The 13,699-nt window shown below is 41.8% G+C and overlaps 1 protein-coding gene across 6 annotated transcripts in view; it reads right to left on the reverse strand.

Moving 5' to 3' along the window:
• The window catches only part of ZNF862 (zinc finger protein 862), a 36,663-nt gene extending 22,964 nt beyond the window's left edge, over positions 1 to 13,699 (reverse strand). For 3 of the 6 annotated variants that reach the window (XM_041752383.1, XM_041752384.1, XM_041752386.1), the window contains exons 1-3: positions 13,446 to 13,699; positions 1,223 to 1,419; positions 963 to 1,074 (exon numbers count right to left, since the gene is read on the reverse strand). In XM_041752383.1, the coding sequence (XP_041608317.1) occupies positions 963 to 1,023 (61 nt within the window). In that variant the 5' untranslated portion in view covers positions 1,024 to 1,074; positions 1,223 to 1,419; positions 13,446 to 13,699. The remainder of the gene's footprint in view (positions 1 to 962; positions 1,075 to 1,222; positions 1,420 to 13,445) is intronic. The other 3 variants (XM_041752387.1, XM_041752382.1, XM_041752385.1) reach the window with 2 other exon arrangements.

Here is a 13,699-nt window from a genome sequence, read left to right on the forward strand (position 1 = left end):
GCTCAGTTGGAAGAGCCTGTGGCTCTTGATCTCGGAGTCATGAGTTCAAGCCCCATGTTAGATATAGAGATTACTTAAATAAATTTTTTAAAAAATTGTTTTAAATATTGTTAAAAACCCAAGCAAAAGTCACAAAAGAAAAAAAAAAAAGGCCCATGAGCTGCTACTCTACAAATTTTGGTATAAAAGAATGAGCAGTTTTCAAACTGGTTTTGGCACACATAGGAGAACACCCAACCCAGCTGCAATCCTTCCACCTACAGAGCTGAGACTGTTGCTCCCATTAGTCTGGGTGGTTCAGTTGGTTAAGCATCTGACTCTGTATCGGCTCAGGTCATGATCTCAGGATGGTGGGATCAGGCCCTGAGCTGGGCTCTGTGCTCAGCGTAGATTCTACTGGAGATTTTCTTTCCCTTTCCTTCCACCCTTCTCCCCACTCTTTCTCTAAATAAATAAATAAAATCTTACAACAAAAACAAAAAAAAAAAGTGAAAGGGTTTGGTCGAAGGCACACCAGTGTCACATGGTGGAGTCTGGAACTAAGAGCAGGTTCCCACATGGCAGATGACACTCTTTCTACTACCATGCACTACCTCCAGTGCCCTACAGGCACCTGAAACAAAATCCACACTGCAGTTCCACAGACCATAGGTGGTGCTTCCCACCTGGAAGCACCCTATAATATGGTGAGTCATCCCTATAATATGGCGAGTCATCAGGGTCTAGTGTTGACATGTCCGACTTCCCCACTTCTCTTGGCCAATTAAAGAGGAGAAAAGAAAGGGTGGTATGTGAATCCAGGTGCAGTTAAGTTACAAATGGGACTGAGCAGATGAATTATGTAAACAGGCCTGAAAAAAATAGGATAGGATACCAGAAAATTCTCAAGTATGTCATAATTGGATACAGTTTGGAATGGTGGTCCAGACTCAGGTGGTGGGAAAGGGAACAGGAGCCCATACCTAGCTGTGCCACCAGCTTGTCAGAACCACAGATCTCCTTCTGTTGCTGACTCAGCAGCATCCATTCCTCCTGAAGCAAGTATACAGTGATGTCATCAAACGTCACAGGAGCCTGGAGGGAAAAATGGCACCAGCTAAGTACCAACATCCTCCTTAGTTTTCCACATCTGTGTTCATGACCACCTGAGGGCACCTGTACTCTGGGCACCTATCAGACTGGGGGGAGGGGCATTGTCCATCTACATAGAGACCTTTCTCACCTTCTGGGTCCAAGTCACAGTGGGAATGAGACTTTCTTCTAGGAAGGGCCACACACCGAAACACAAGTCATCAAGAAGGCTGACTCAGGAATTCCATTATCCTTTCCCTGTGTGCTCTTCGCCTGCCACAGTACCCAGCACTTCTCCGCAAGAGCCTCAGCAACAACCTATGCACATGCTTGTGCAAAATCTTGAACCTGGTAAGGAGAATGTATCTGATTCCTGGAAACAGTCCAAAGTCATTCAGAACTATGTCAATGAAATCAGTGATCAAGATAGGCAAAAGCTTTAGATTAGAGAACCATATCCCATGGGGTTTGTAAAGTGGCTCTGTTCTGCCAAAAAGTACTGGAGTGAGATGGCAGATTGGACAAGCACTCTGAATTTTGCATCCTCCCTGTGAATTTAAAAGACATTCTCCCCACCAAACATGCCAAAGCAAAACACCCACTAGGGTGGGAAACAAAACAAGGGGACAAAAGTCATACAGTTCTGGACACTGAGGAGATCCAAGAAAATCAAATCCTCACCCAGCAGCAGACAAATTGAGAAATAACGCAATTGATAGCAGAAAATCCAAAGGCGGTTCAGGATCTGCAGCGCTGAAAGCTCCAGCCTGGGAGTGAAGGCAGTAAGGCTAGGACAACAGGAATGCCGTTGGCCAGCAAATGCCTGCCCAGATTCCCCTGCATGGCTCTGTGCTACAAGCCCCCTCTTTTATGGACTCAGAGCTTTGGTTAAAATCTGAGTTTCCGATTACACAGTGTCAGCTAACAGCTGGACTAGCAGACAGCAGAGGAAAGACTCTCTCAGGGCCGAAGAAACCAAAACAGACGGTTGCAAGGGGAGGAGGCAGGTAGGAACATGATATGAACATGAGGCATTGAGAAGAAAACTTTACAAAAATAAAACTATCATTGTAGCCTCAGAGAGGTAAACTGCTGCGGCCATGCAACAAAGCATTATAAAATAAATAAGCAAAAAAGGAAATAGAACACATTGCTCTTTTATCATTTTAATTTCGTACTACAAACACTTATCACCTAGTTTAATAAATAAAATTATTAACAAAAAATAAATTCCCCACCACCAAAGCAAAACATCTTGGGAAACAATCTCTTTGGGGTAAATAAAAGTTCTTCTAGAGTAACAACTGTGAAAGGGACCCCTTCATACCTATTTATGACAAGTTTTAGTATATTTGTCTAAAATTGCCTTGTAACTTTATGGTCAGATTACAAGCACATAAAATACCTATTTTAACTTCAACAGTAGAAACTTCTTGAGAAAAACAATACAGACCATTCTTATCTGTCACTGTTGAGTTGTATACTTAAAAAATAATTCGAGTACTTTTCTAATGAGTCAATACATGTTCACTGCAGAAAATTTAGACAATGAGCAGAAAAAAATGTATTAAGATCATCCACAATCACCTTACTAAAAAAGAATTAGGGATCCCTGGGTGGCTCAGCGGTTTGGCGCCTGCCTTGGCCCAGGGTGCGATCCTGGAGTCCTGGGATTGAGTCCCGCGTCGGGCTCCCAGGATGGAGCTTGCTTCTCCTTCCTCCTGTGTCTCTGCCTCTCTCTCTCTCTCTTTCTCTATCATAAATAAATAAATCTTAAAAAAAAAAAAAAGATTCTCACGGAGTTTTTTTTTTAAAAAAAGAATCACTATTGATATTTGGTATGTAACCTTCTAGACTTTTGTCTATGAATATGTATTAATGAATAATTTCAAAAATAAAAATGATTTGGAAACACAATGGTCCAAAATCTTTGGGACACAGCAAAAGCAGTCTAAGAGGGAAGTTTAAGATGAGGCTTACTTCAAGAAACAAGAAAATCTCAATCTAACCTTATATCTAATGGAACTAGAAAAAGAAGAACTAGAAAAGCCCAAAGAAATAAATTATTAAGACCAGAGTGGAAATGAATGAAATACAGACAAAAAAAAAAAAAAAAAAAAAAGAAAGAAAGAAAAAGAAAAAAAGAAAAGAAAAGAAAAGAAAGAAAAAGAAAAGATTAATGAAACCAAGAGTTCGTTCTTTGAAAAGATAAACAAAATTGATAAACCTTCAGTCAAACTCATCAAGAAAAAAAGAGAGAAGACTCAAATAAAATCAAAAATAAAGGAGAAATAACAATGGATACCACAGAAATATAAAGGATAAGAATACCACAAAAAATTATATGTCAACAATTGAACAACCTAGAAGAAATGGGTAAATTCCTGGAAACATACAATCTTCCAAAACTAAATCAGGAAGAAATAGAAATTTTGAACAGACTGATTACTAATAATGAAATTTATTTGGTAATCAAAAAATTCCCAACAAACAAAAGTCCAGGACCAGATGGCTTCACAGATGAATTCTACCAAATATTTATAATTTTTTTTTAATGATAGTCACAGAGAGAGAGAGAGAATGGCAGAAGGAGAAGCAGGCTCCATGCAGGGAGCCCGACATGGGATTCGATCCCAGGTCTCCAGGATCGCGCCCTGGGCCAAAGGCAGGCGCCAAACCGCTGCGCCACCCAGGGATCCCTCTACCAAATATTTAAAGAAGAGTTAATACCTAGTCCTCTCAAAATTCTAAAAAATAGAAAAGGAAGGAAAACCTCCCAATTCATTTTATGAGGCCAGCATTAACCAAAATCAGACAAAAATACCACCAACCTCCCCCCTCAAAGAGAGAGAGAGAGAGAGAGAGAGAGAACTACAGGCCAACATCCATGATCAACATGGGCAAAAATCCTCAACAAATGTTAGCAAACTGAATTCAACAATACAATTAAAGCATCATTCACCATAATCAAGTGGGATTTATTCCAGAGATACAAGGATGGTTAAATATTCACAAATCAATCAATGTGATACATCACATTAACAAAAGGAGGCATAGGGCACCTGGGTGGCTCAGTGGTTGAGCAGAGCATGGTCCCCTGGTCCTGGGATCGAGTCCCACAACAAGATCCCCACAGGGAGCCTGCTTCTCTCTGTGCCTCTCATGAATAAATAAATAAAATCTTAAAAAAAAAAGTTAGAATAGAAGTCATATCATCTCAAAAGATGCATAAAAAGCATTTGACAAAAAAAAAAGCATTTGACAAAAATAAACATCTCTTCATGATAAAAACTCTCAACAGAGGTTTAGAGGAAACATATATCAACATAATAAAGGCCATATATGAAAAGCCCACAGTTGACATCATACTAAAAGATGAAAAACTGAAAGCTTTTCCTCTAAGATCAGAAACAAGACAAGGATGTCTACTTTCATCACTGTTGTTCAAGACAGTACTGGAAGTCCTAGGCTGCAACAATCAGATAAGAAAAAGAAATAAAAGGCATCTAAATTGCTAAGGAAAAAGTAAAGCTGTCACTATTCACAGATGACATGATACTACACATAGAAAACCCCAAAGACTCCACCAAAAAGCTACTAGAATAAATTCTATAAAGTTGCAGGATATAAAATTAATATACAGAAATCTGTTGCATTTCTCTACATTAATAGCAACGTAGCAGAAAGAGAAATTATGAAAACAATTTCATTTAAAATTGAACTGAAAAGAATAAAATACCTAGGAATAGAAAACTATAAGATATTGATGAAAAAAATGAAGATAATATACACACAAATGGAAAGATATACCATGCTCATGGATTGAAAGAATTAATACTGTTAAAATGTCCATATTATCCAAAGCAATCTACAGATTCAATGCAATCCATATCAAGAAACCAACAGCACTTTTCACAGAACTATAACAAATAATGCTAAAATTTGTATTGAACTACAAAAGACCTCGAATAACCAAAGCAATCTTTAGAAAAAAGACTAAAGCTGGAGATATTATAATCCCAGATTTCAAGATATACTACAAAGCTATAATAATCTAAACAATATGGTCCTGGCACAAAAATAGATACAGATCAATAGAACAGGATAGACAACCCAGAAATAAACCTTCTCATAGATGGTCAATTAATTTATGACAGTGGAGGCAAGCATATACAATGAGGAAAAGACAAACTTTTCAATAAATGGTGCTTGGAAAACTAGACAGCTACATGCAAAAGAGTGAAATTGGACCACTTTCTTACATCATACACAAAAAAACTTCCAAAATGGATTAAAGACCTAAATGTGAGAACTAAAATCATATAAAACTCCTAAAACAAAAAACATAGGCACTGATTTCTTGGACTTCAATCTTAGCAACATATTTACAGATGTCTCCTCAGGAAAGGGAAATAAAAGCACAACTAAACTATTGGGATCACACCAAAATAAAAAGCTCTTACACAGTGAAGGAAACCATCAACAAAACAAAAAGGCAACCTACTGAATGGGAGAAGATATTTTTAAAGGATATATCTGATAAAGGGTTAATATCCAAAATACATAAAGAACTTATACAACTAAGCACCAAAAAAAAAAAAAATCTGATTAAAAAATGCAGAGGATTTGGACAGATATTTTTCCAAAGAAGACATAACATATAGCCAACAGACACATGAAATAATGTTCAACATCACTCATAATCAAGGAAATGCAAATCAAACCACAATGAGGTATCATTTCACACCAGTCAGAATAGCTAGTATCAAAGACAATAACAGAGGCCCTTGGCTGGCTCAGTCAGCAGGGCATGTGACTCTCGATCTCACGGTTGTGAGTTCGAGCCCCACATTGGGTGTAGAGATTACTTTAAAATTAAAAAAATCTTTTTAAAAAGAGACAAGAAATAACAAGTACTGGTGAGGAGTGAGGATATGGAGAAACGGGAACACTCATGCACTGTTGGTTGGAATGTAAATTGGTGCAGCCACTGTGAGGAGGGGTCCTCAAAAAATTAAAAATAGAAATACTATGTGATCCATAATTCTACTACTGGATATTGATCCAAAGAAAGCAAAAATACTAATTCAAAAAGATATATGCACCCCATGCTTATTGAAGCATTATTTACAATAGCCAAGATATGGAAGCAACTTGTGTCCATTGATAATTGAATGGATAAAGAAGGGATGCCTGGGTGGCTCAGCGGTTGAGCGCCTGCCTTCAGCCCATGGCGTGATCCTGGAGTCCCAGGATCAAGTCCCACATCAGGCTTCCTGGAGGGAGACTGCTTCTCCCTCCACCTATGTCTCTAAATCTCTCTCTCTGCCTCTCATGAATAAATAAGTTAAATTTTTTTAAAAAATGAATGGATAAAGAAGATGTCATACAAATATATGTGATCTATTTATCATATATAGAGAGAATGGAATATGCAACAACATGGACGGACCTAGAAGGTATTATGCTAAGTTAAATAAGTCAGACAAAAAAGACAAATAGAATATAACTTTACTTATATGTGGAGTCTAAGAAACAAAAATTAACAAAAAAACTGAAACAGACTCATAAATACAGAGAACAAACTGATGGTTGCCAGAGGGATGGAGGGATGGTGGTAGGAGAAATAAGCAAAAGGGATTAAGAGGTACAAACTTCCAGTTACAAAATAAATAAGATACGAGGATGAACAATATAGAATGGGGAATATAGTCAATAATATTTAATAATGTGCAGTGACAGATGGGGACTTCGCTTGCAGTGAGCCCTGAGTAATGTACAGAATTGTCCAACCACTATGTTGTACACTTGAAACAAATACATATGGCAATTATACTTCATTAATAAAATTTTTTTAGATTTTATTATTTTAAAAAATTTACTCATGAGAGACACAGACAGAGGCAGAGACATAGGCAGAGGGAGAAGCAGGCTCCTCGCAGGGAGGTCAACACAGCACTCAATTCCTGGGCCTGGAATCACGCCCTGAGCTGAAGGCAGATGCTCCACCACTGAGCCACCCAGGTGTGTCCCAATAATAAAATTAAAAAAAAAAAAAAAAAGAATTGTTCTGCCAAAGGTATATGTTTTAAATAACTATTTGCTCTCAAAGTGTCTTCCAAAGCAAAATGTGATTTTGTTTCCAAATCCTGCTGGAAGATCGGCTCCACTAAAACAAGGCAGACAGGAAAGGGGTACACATAAGAAATGGTTAAGGAGAGCCAACATGGGAAGTAGGAAGAGAACACTTGAGATTATACTGAAGGTGGATCTCAGGATGATTACTGTACACCAGGACTAGCAAGGCAGCTGTTCCGATTGGGACAGGTTAAACCTGTGACCAAAGATGAGCAGGGCTCCCTATTCATGCCCATCTCTCCCTCTTTCTTCCTGAAGGAACAGGTGGGCTTATCATGAAAGCCAATGGACCCACCACTTTAGCTTTAGCATCCACAAGGATGAAGAGTATGGCCAGAACTGAATGCTTAGATAATAAGGAAGTATTTTCCCAACAAGAATGACTGCCTTACCTCTGGTATTTCTTTTAGCCAGTATGATGGCAAGCACTTTCTGATTCCAAGTGACCTCAATGTAAAGAAAACACAATTTCATATTTATATATAACTCAAAGGCTATCTCTGGATGTTCTATTTTAAAGATTTTTTTAATTATTAGAGAGAGAGAGAGAGAGAGAGAGGCAGAGACATAGGCAGAGGGAGAAGCAGACTCCATGCAGGGAGCCTGATGTGGGACTCAATCCCGGGACTCCAGGATCACACCCTGAGCCAAAGGCAGATGCTCAACCACTGAGCAACCTAGGCATCCCTGGATGTTCTATTTTAGTGGTTCCCATTGTCTACAGGGCAGAACTCTGACTTAGCCCAGCACCAAGTTCTGTGGATGTGAACAACCCACCTTCCTAACTTTAGTTCTATGTATTGCCTCACCTGGAATCTCTATTGCAGACAGATCAGTGTAACTGCAATCACTTAACATATCTTGTACCTTTCCTCCCCCTACATACCCAACTTTTAGGTTCCCTGACTGCCTATTTCCTCCTAGCTACTTAGTCTACCCACTCATCAGGTTCCCATTCACATTCCATCTCTTTCATGAGGGATTTACTAACCACCTGGGCTAAGCATTTCTTTCCCCTAAGCAAAGAAGCCTTGGCATCCCTCATGGAGCTAGAGATACTCAGGAAGCCTATGCTGATTGGCTTATTTTATAACAGCCTTCACCATCACCTACTCCTTCCCCCCCACCACATTATGCAGAAAGTTTTTCATAGGCACTTAACTATTTCATGCAACATAGATTTATTATTTGCTTCTTATGTGTTTGGTGCATGGTGATCCTAAGATATGGAAAACAAAATCACCATTGCAAAGAGATTAAAATCTATCAGGCGATGACAGACATCAATAATATAAGTGCAATTAGGGCAGCCTGGGTGGCTCAGTGGTTTAGTGCCACCTTTGGCCCAGGGCATGCTTCTGGAGACCCAGGATCAAGTCCCACATTGGGCTCCCTGCATGAAGCCTGCTTCTCCCTCTGCGTGTGTCTCTGCCTCTGTGTGTGTGTGTGTGTGTGTCTCTCATGAATAAATAAAATCTTTTTAAAAATAAGTGCAATAATAGAAATGGCACTTCCATGGAAAAGACAGATGGAGGAGGAACCAGAAATTTTGAGGCAAGAAATACATACACAATAAGTACTCCTAATTGGTAGCACCAAAAATCAAATGTGTCCCAGAGGGCACATAAGGTGTCAGACTGCAGTGTTTTTTTTTTTTTCCTTAAGATTTTATTTATTTATTCATGAGAGACACAGAGAGAGAGAGAGAGAGAGAGAGAGAGGCAGAGACACAGTCAGAGGGAGAAGCAGACTCCATGCAGGGAGCCCGACGTGGGACTTGATCCTAGGTCTTCAGGATCAGGCCGTGGGACTCAATCCTGGGTCTCCAGGATCAGGCCCTGGGCTGAAGGCAGCACTAAACCGCTGAGCCACCGGCGCTGTCCCTGCAGTGTTCTTCAGAACATTCACAGCCTGTAGCAGAGGGGGTTCCTGTCATGATGCTACTTTACAAGTCATTTATTCCAAAAATACTGAGAACTTATAAAATGCCAGATGCTGCTCCATTGCTCTAGCTGGGGATATAGCAAGGAGTAAAGTCAGCATACATGTAAATAAAAACACGTGAGAATTTTATATAGTGATAAGGGCTGTGAAGAAAATAAAACAGGATAATGGAATAGAGTGGTGGGGCAAGCTTTGAATTCTATCCATTATTTTGCCAATGGCAAGCAAGATACCCCAAACCTAACCCAATAGGCCAAGACTGCTTTTAGTTAATAAATACAAAACAGCACCAAAAGAAGATACTAATAATAGATCAAGTTACTACCTGAAGTAGACCCCCAGTCTTGAGTAGTCCCAGCCTTGAGCCAAATATATAAATATTTGTGTGTGTGTGTGTGTGTGTGTGTGTGTGTGTGTGTGTGTACAGAATGGAACTTTAGAACAGCACAGACATTCCATCCAGCCTAGTTGCTGCCACTCATTTGCAAGATATCTAACACTGCCAGTTTGTTCAGCAATCACTTTATTTCATCTTTGGATAACCTTCTAATTTCCCAGATTAGAGAACTGAAGCATTTGGAAAGGGTGAGCATCTTTTTGAGACACTCTGCAATCAGAATTAGTATCAAAAATGAAAATCCCAGTTCCCAGGGCTTTCAAGTAGTGGTTGGGCCTAAACAGGACTTTAAATCTCTCCCCTACCTCCCAAAATGTGTGCATTTCTCTCTTCTCCCATTAAAAGCTAAGAAAGCCCTTTATCTGATACGTCATTTGCAAATATCTTCTCCCATTCTGTAGGTTGTCTTTTAGTTTTGTTGACTGTTTCTTTTGCTGTGCAAAAGATTCTTATCTTGATGAAGTCCCAATAGTTCATTTTTGCTTTTGTTTCTCTTGCCTTCATGGATATATCTTGCAAGAAGTTACTGTGGCCAAGTTCAAAAAGGGTGTTGCCATATCAGATAAAGGGCTAGTATCCAAGATCTATAAAGAACTTATGAAACTCAACAGCAAAGAAACCAACAATCCAATCCTGAAGTGGGCAAAAGACATGAACAGAAATGTCACAGAGGAAGACATAGACATGGCCAACAAGCACATGAGAAAATGTTCCGCATCACTGGCCATCAGGGAAATACAAATCAAAACCACAATGAGATACCACCTCACACCAGTGAGAATGGGGAAAATTAACAAGGCAGGAAACAACAAATGTTGGAGAGGATGTGGAGAAAGGGGAACCCTCCTGCACTGTTGGTGGGAATGTGAACTGGTGCAGCCACTCTGGAAAACTGTGTGGAGGTTCCTCAAAGAGTTAAAAATAGATCTGCCCTACGACCCAGCAATTGCACTGCTGGGGATTTACCCCAAAGATACAGATGCAATGAAACGCCGGGACACCTGCACCACGATGTTTATAGCAGCAATGTCCAAAATAGCCACACTGTGGAAGGAACCTTGGTGTTCATCGAAAGATGAATGGATAAAGATGTGGTCTATGTTTACAATGGAATATTACTCAGCCATTAAAAACGACAAATACCCACTATTTGCTTCAATGTGGATGGAACTGGAGGGTATTATGCTGAGTGAAGTAAGTCAATCAGGGAAGGACAAACATTATATGGTCTCATTCATTTGGGGAATATAAAAAATAGTGAAAGGGAATAAAGGGGAAACGATAACAAATAAGTGGGAAATATCAGAAAGGGAGACAGAACATAAGAAACTCCTAAATCTGGGAAACAAACTAGGGGTGGTAGAAAGGGAGGTGGGCGGGGGGTGGAGGTGACTGGGTGACGGGCACTGAGGGGGGCACTTGATGGGATGAGCACTGGGTGTTATTCTATATGTTGGCAATTGAACACCAATAAAAAATAAATTTATATATATTAAAAAAAAGCTAAGAAAGCCTAGGGATGCTTAAGTGGCTCAGTCAGTTAAGTGTTTGACTCTTGATTTCAGCTCAGGTTATGATCTCAGGGTCATGAGACTGAGCCCTGGGGCTCTGTGCTGGACATGAAGTCTGCTTAAGATTCTCTTTCTCCTGAGGAGAAAGGGGAACCGTTGTACACTGTTGGTAGGAATACAAGCTGGTGCAGCTGCTCTGGAAAATGGTATGGAAGTTCCTCAAAAAAGTTGAAAATAGAGCTACCCTACAACCTGGCAATTGCACTGCTGGGTATTTACCCCAAAGATAGATATGTAGTGATCTGAAGGGTCACCTGCACCCCAATGTTTAGAGCAGCAATGTCCACAAGAGCCAAACTATGGAAAGAGTCTAGATGTCCAGAAAGATGAATAAAGACGTAGTATATGTATACAACGGACTACTACTCAGCCATCAAAAAAAAAAAAAAAAGAAATCTTGCCATTCACAACAACACGGGTGGAACTAAGAGGCATTATGCTCAGTGAAATAAGTCAATCAGAGAAAGACAATTATCATATGATCTCACTTACGTGGAATTTAAGATACAAAACAGGATCAGAGCGGAAAAGAGGAGAAAATAAAACAAGATGAAATCAGAGAGGCAGATAAATCATAAGACTCTTAATCATAGGAAACAAACTGAGGGTTGCTGGAAAGGAAGTAGCGGGGGATGGGGTAACTGGGTGATGAGCATTAGGGGGGCTCTTGATGGAATGAGCGCTGGGTGTTATATAAAAGTGATGAATCACTGACCTCAACTAACAATATAGTGTATGTCAATTAACTGAATTTAAACAAAAAAATTTGTAAAAGACTCTCTCCCTCTGCCCCTCCCCTACTTGCTTGCTCTCTAAAAAATAAAAAAATAATAAAAATAAAAATAAAATGTAACAAAAGCTAAGAAAGCCTACAACTACACAGAATAGCTTGAAATCAACCTCAAATCACTAATTCCAATTTTCAATGCCCATTGCTTATGACCCTTCTTCCGCATTACATTTTGCTCCCAAAACTAGGTCTAATTGAAACTAATCAGCAGATACTACCTGAGAGTAAGGGCCATTTCCTTTACTTCTCTGCTACTCCTAGAGTGCTTAACATGAGGGTGGTGCACCGTTCACCTTCAATCTTTCTTTAGTTAGGTTCTGTCCAGCTTTATTTGTCAGAGGGTTTACCTTGGTTGTTTCAACTGTGAAATGCATCACTGTAGCTTGTGGAGGGGTGCGAATGTGAAGAGAGGCTTAAGCAGGGAGTAACTTCTGGTAACTTAGTCCTTCCCAGCCTTTCCAAGAGCAGCTACAGAGTGAACACAACCTCATCATCCTTTCTCTCTTTTGTCCATGGGACAATCCTTCTAGGCTTGTCCTCTTACTGAACACAAATCTGTGGGAGGGCTCCTCCGGGGAATGTGGTCACCTCGTGTGTGTCCTGTATCCCACCATCTCCCTCGGTCAACCACTGACCACATATGTTTGTTAACTTTCTTCGTTGATTTTTTTTTTTTTTTTTTTTTTAAGGAGAGACTCCATACACACTTGAAAACATTGTGGAAGGAATTCCCCCTGTGCCAAAGAAACAATCCTCAAGAACTGGCAGCAGGCAGCAAAGAACATCCAGAAAGATCCTAGTCCCCACAGGCTGCCACTGTGTCCACGTCAAATGGCTACAACCAAGCTGGTCAAGCCTCCGAGCTCCAGCAATCCTGTCAAACTCGCTTAACTCTACCCTCGAGCACTTTCTCCCACCATTTCTTCCAGCGCAGCCTCCTGCCCCAAGCCTGAAGGAAGTTTATGGCTATACTTCCCGTCAATGCTCAGATACTACACGAAGTAGACACGCTAGCAACTTTAAGTGGGCAAGAAGTATGCCAGATGCCTTCTCTTTTTCTTCTGGGCCCTTTCTTGGGAGGGGGGATGTAGTCACCGCCAAACCCTCACCCTACTCTCGGGAATCCCTACCGCGTTGGCTTCCACTACGGTCCTACTCAGGCTTAAAACACGCTGGGCCTCTTGGACACTCCGGACGGAGCTGTGGGAGGCACCTTTCCACCACCGCACTGGGCGGTCCCCCGCCCCGGCATCAAGCGAGCGGCCACTGCGCCGAGGGCGGCTCGGCGGCGGGAGACAGCAGGGGCAGGGAGGCCGCGCGGGGCTCGGAGCGGGTTCGTTCGCTCCTCCCTGCGACCCCCGCCCGGAGAAGGCCGCCCCAGTGCGGAGGGAGCGGCGGCGGGCGAGCGGGCGAGTCCTTCCCTGCAAGGCTGGCTCATCCGCGGGGCCTCCGCCCGTACCGCCCGCCTCGCGGGAGCCCAGGTCAGGGATCTACGGGACGGGAGTGGGCGGCCCCAGGGCCCTTCCAGGCCTACCTTCCCCGACTCCCTGGGCTCCATGGCCCCGCCTGCGGTGGCCGGTGCTGAGACCCCGCCACTGCCTCCAGGCCGCCCCCTCCCCCCGCGGCCTGGCCTGAGGACGCCGCCGCCACCGCCGCGACCACTTTGGGGACCGGGGCCCCCAGAGGGCAGGGCGCCCGGACGGGGAGGGCGCGCGGCCGGGAACTGGCTCTCGCACGTCGGGGGAGCGGTAACACTCCCGGCGCCTGGAGAGGCGAGCGGCGGGGACG

The sequence above is a fragment of the Vulpes lagopus genome, chromosome 4 (assembly GCF_018345385.1).
Source record: "Vulpes lagopus strain Blue_001 chromosome 4, ASM1834538v1, whole genome shotgun sequence".
Classification (NCBI taxonomy): Eukaryota; Metazoa; Chordata; class Mammalia; order Carnivora; family Canidae; genus Vulpes; species Vulpes lagopus.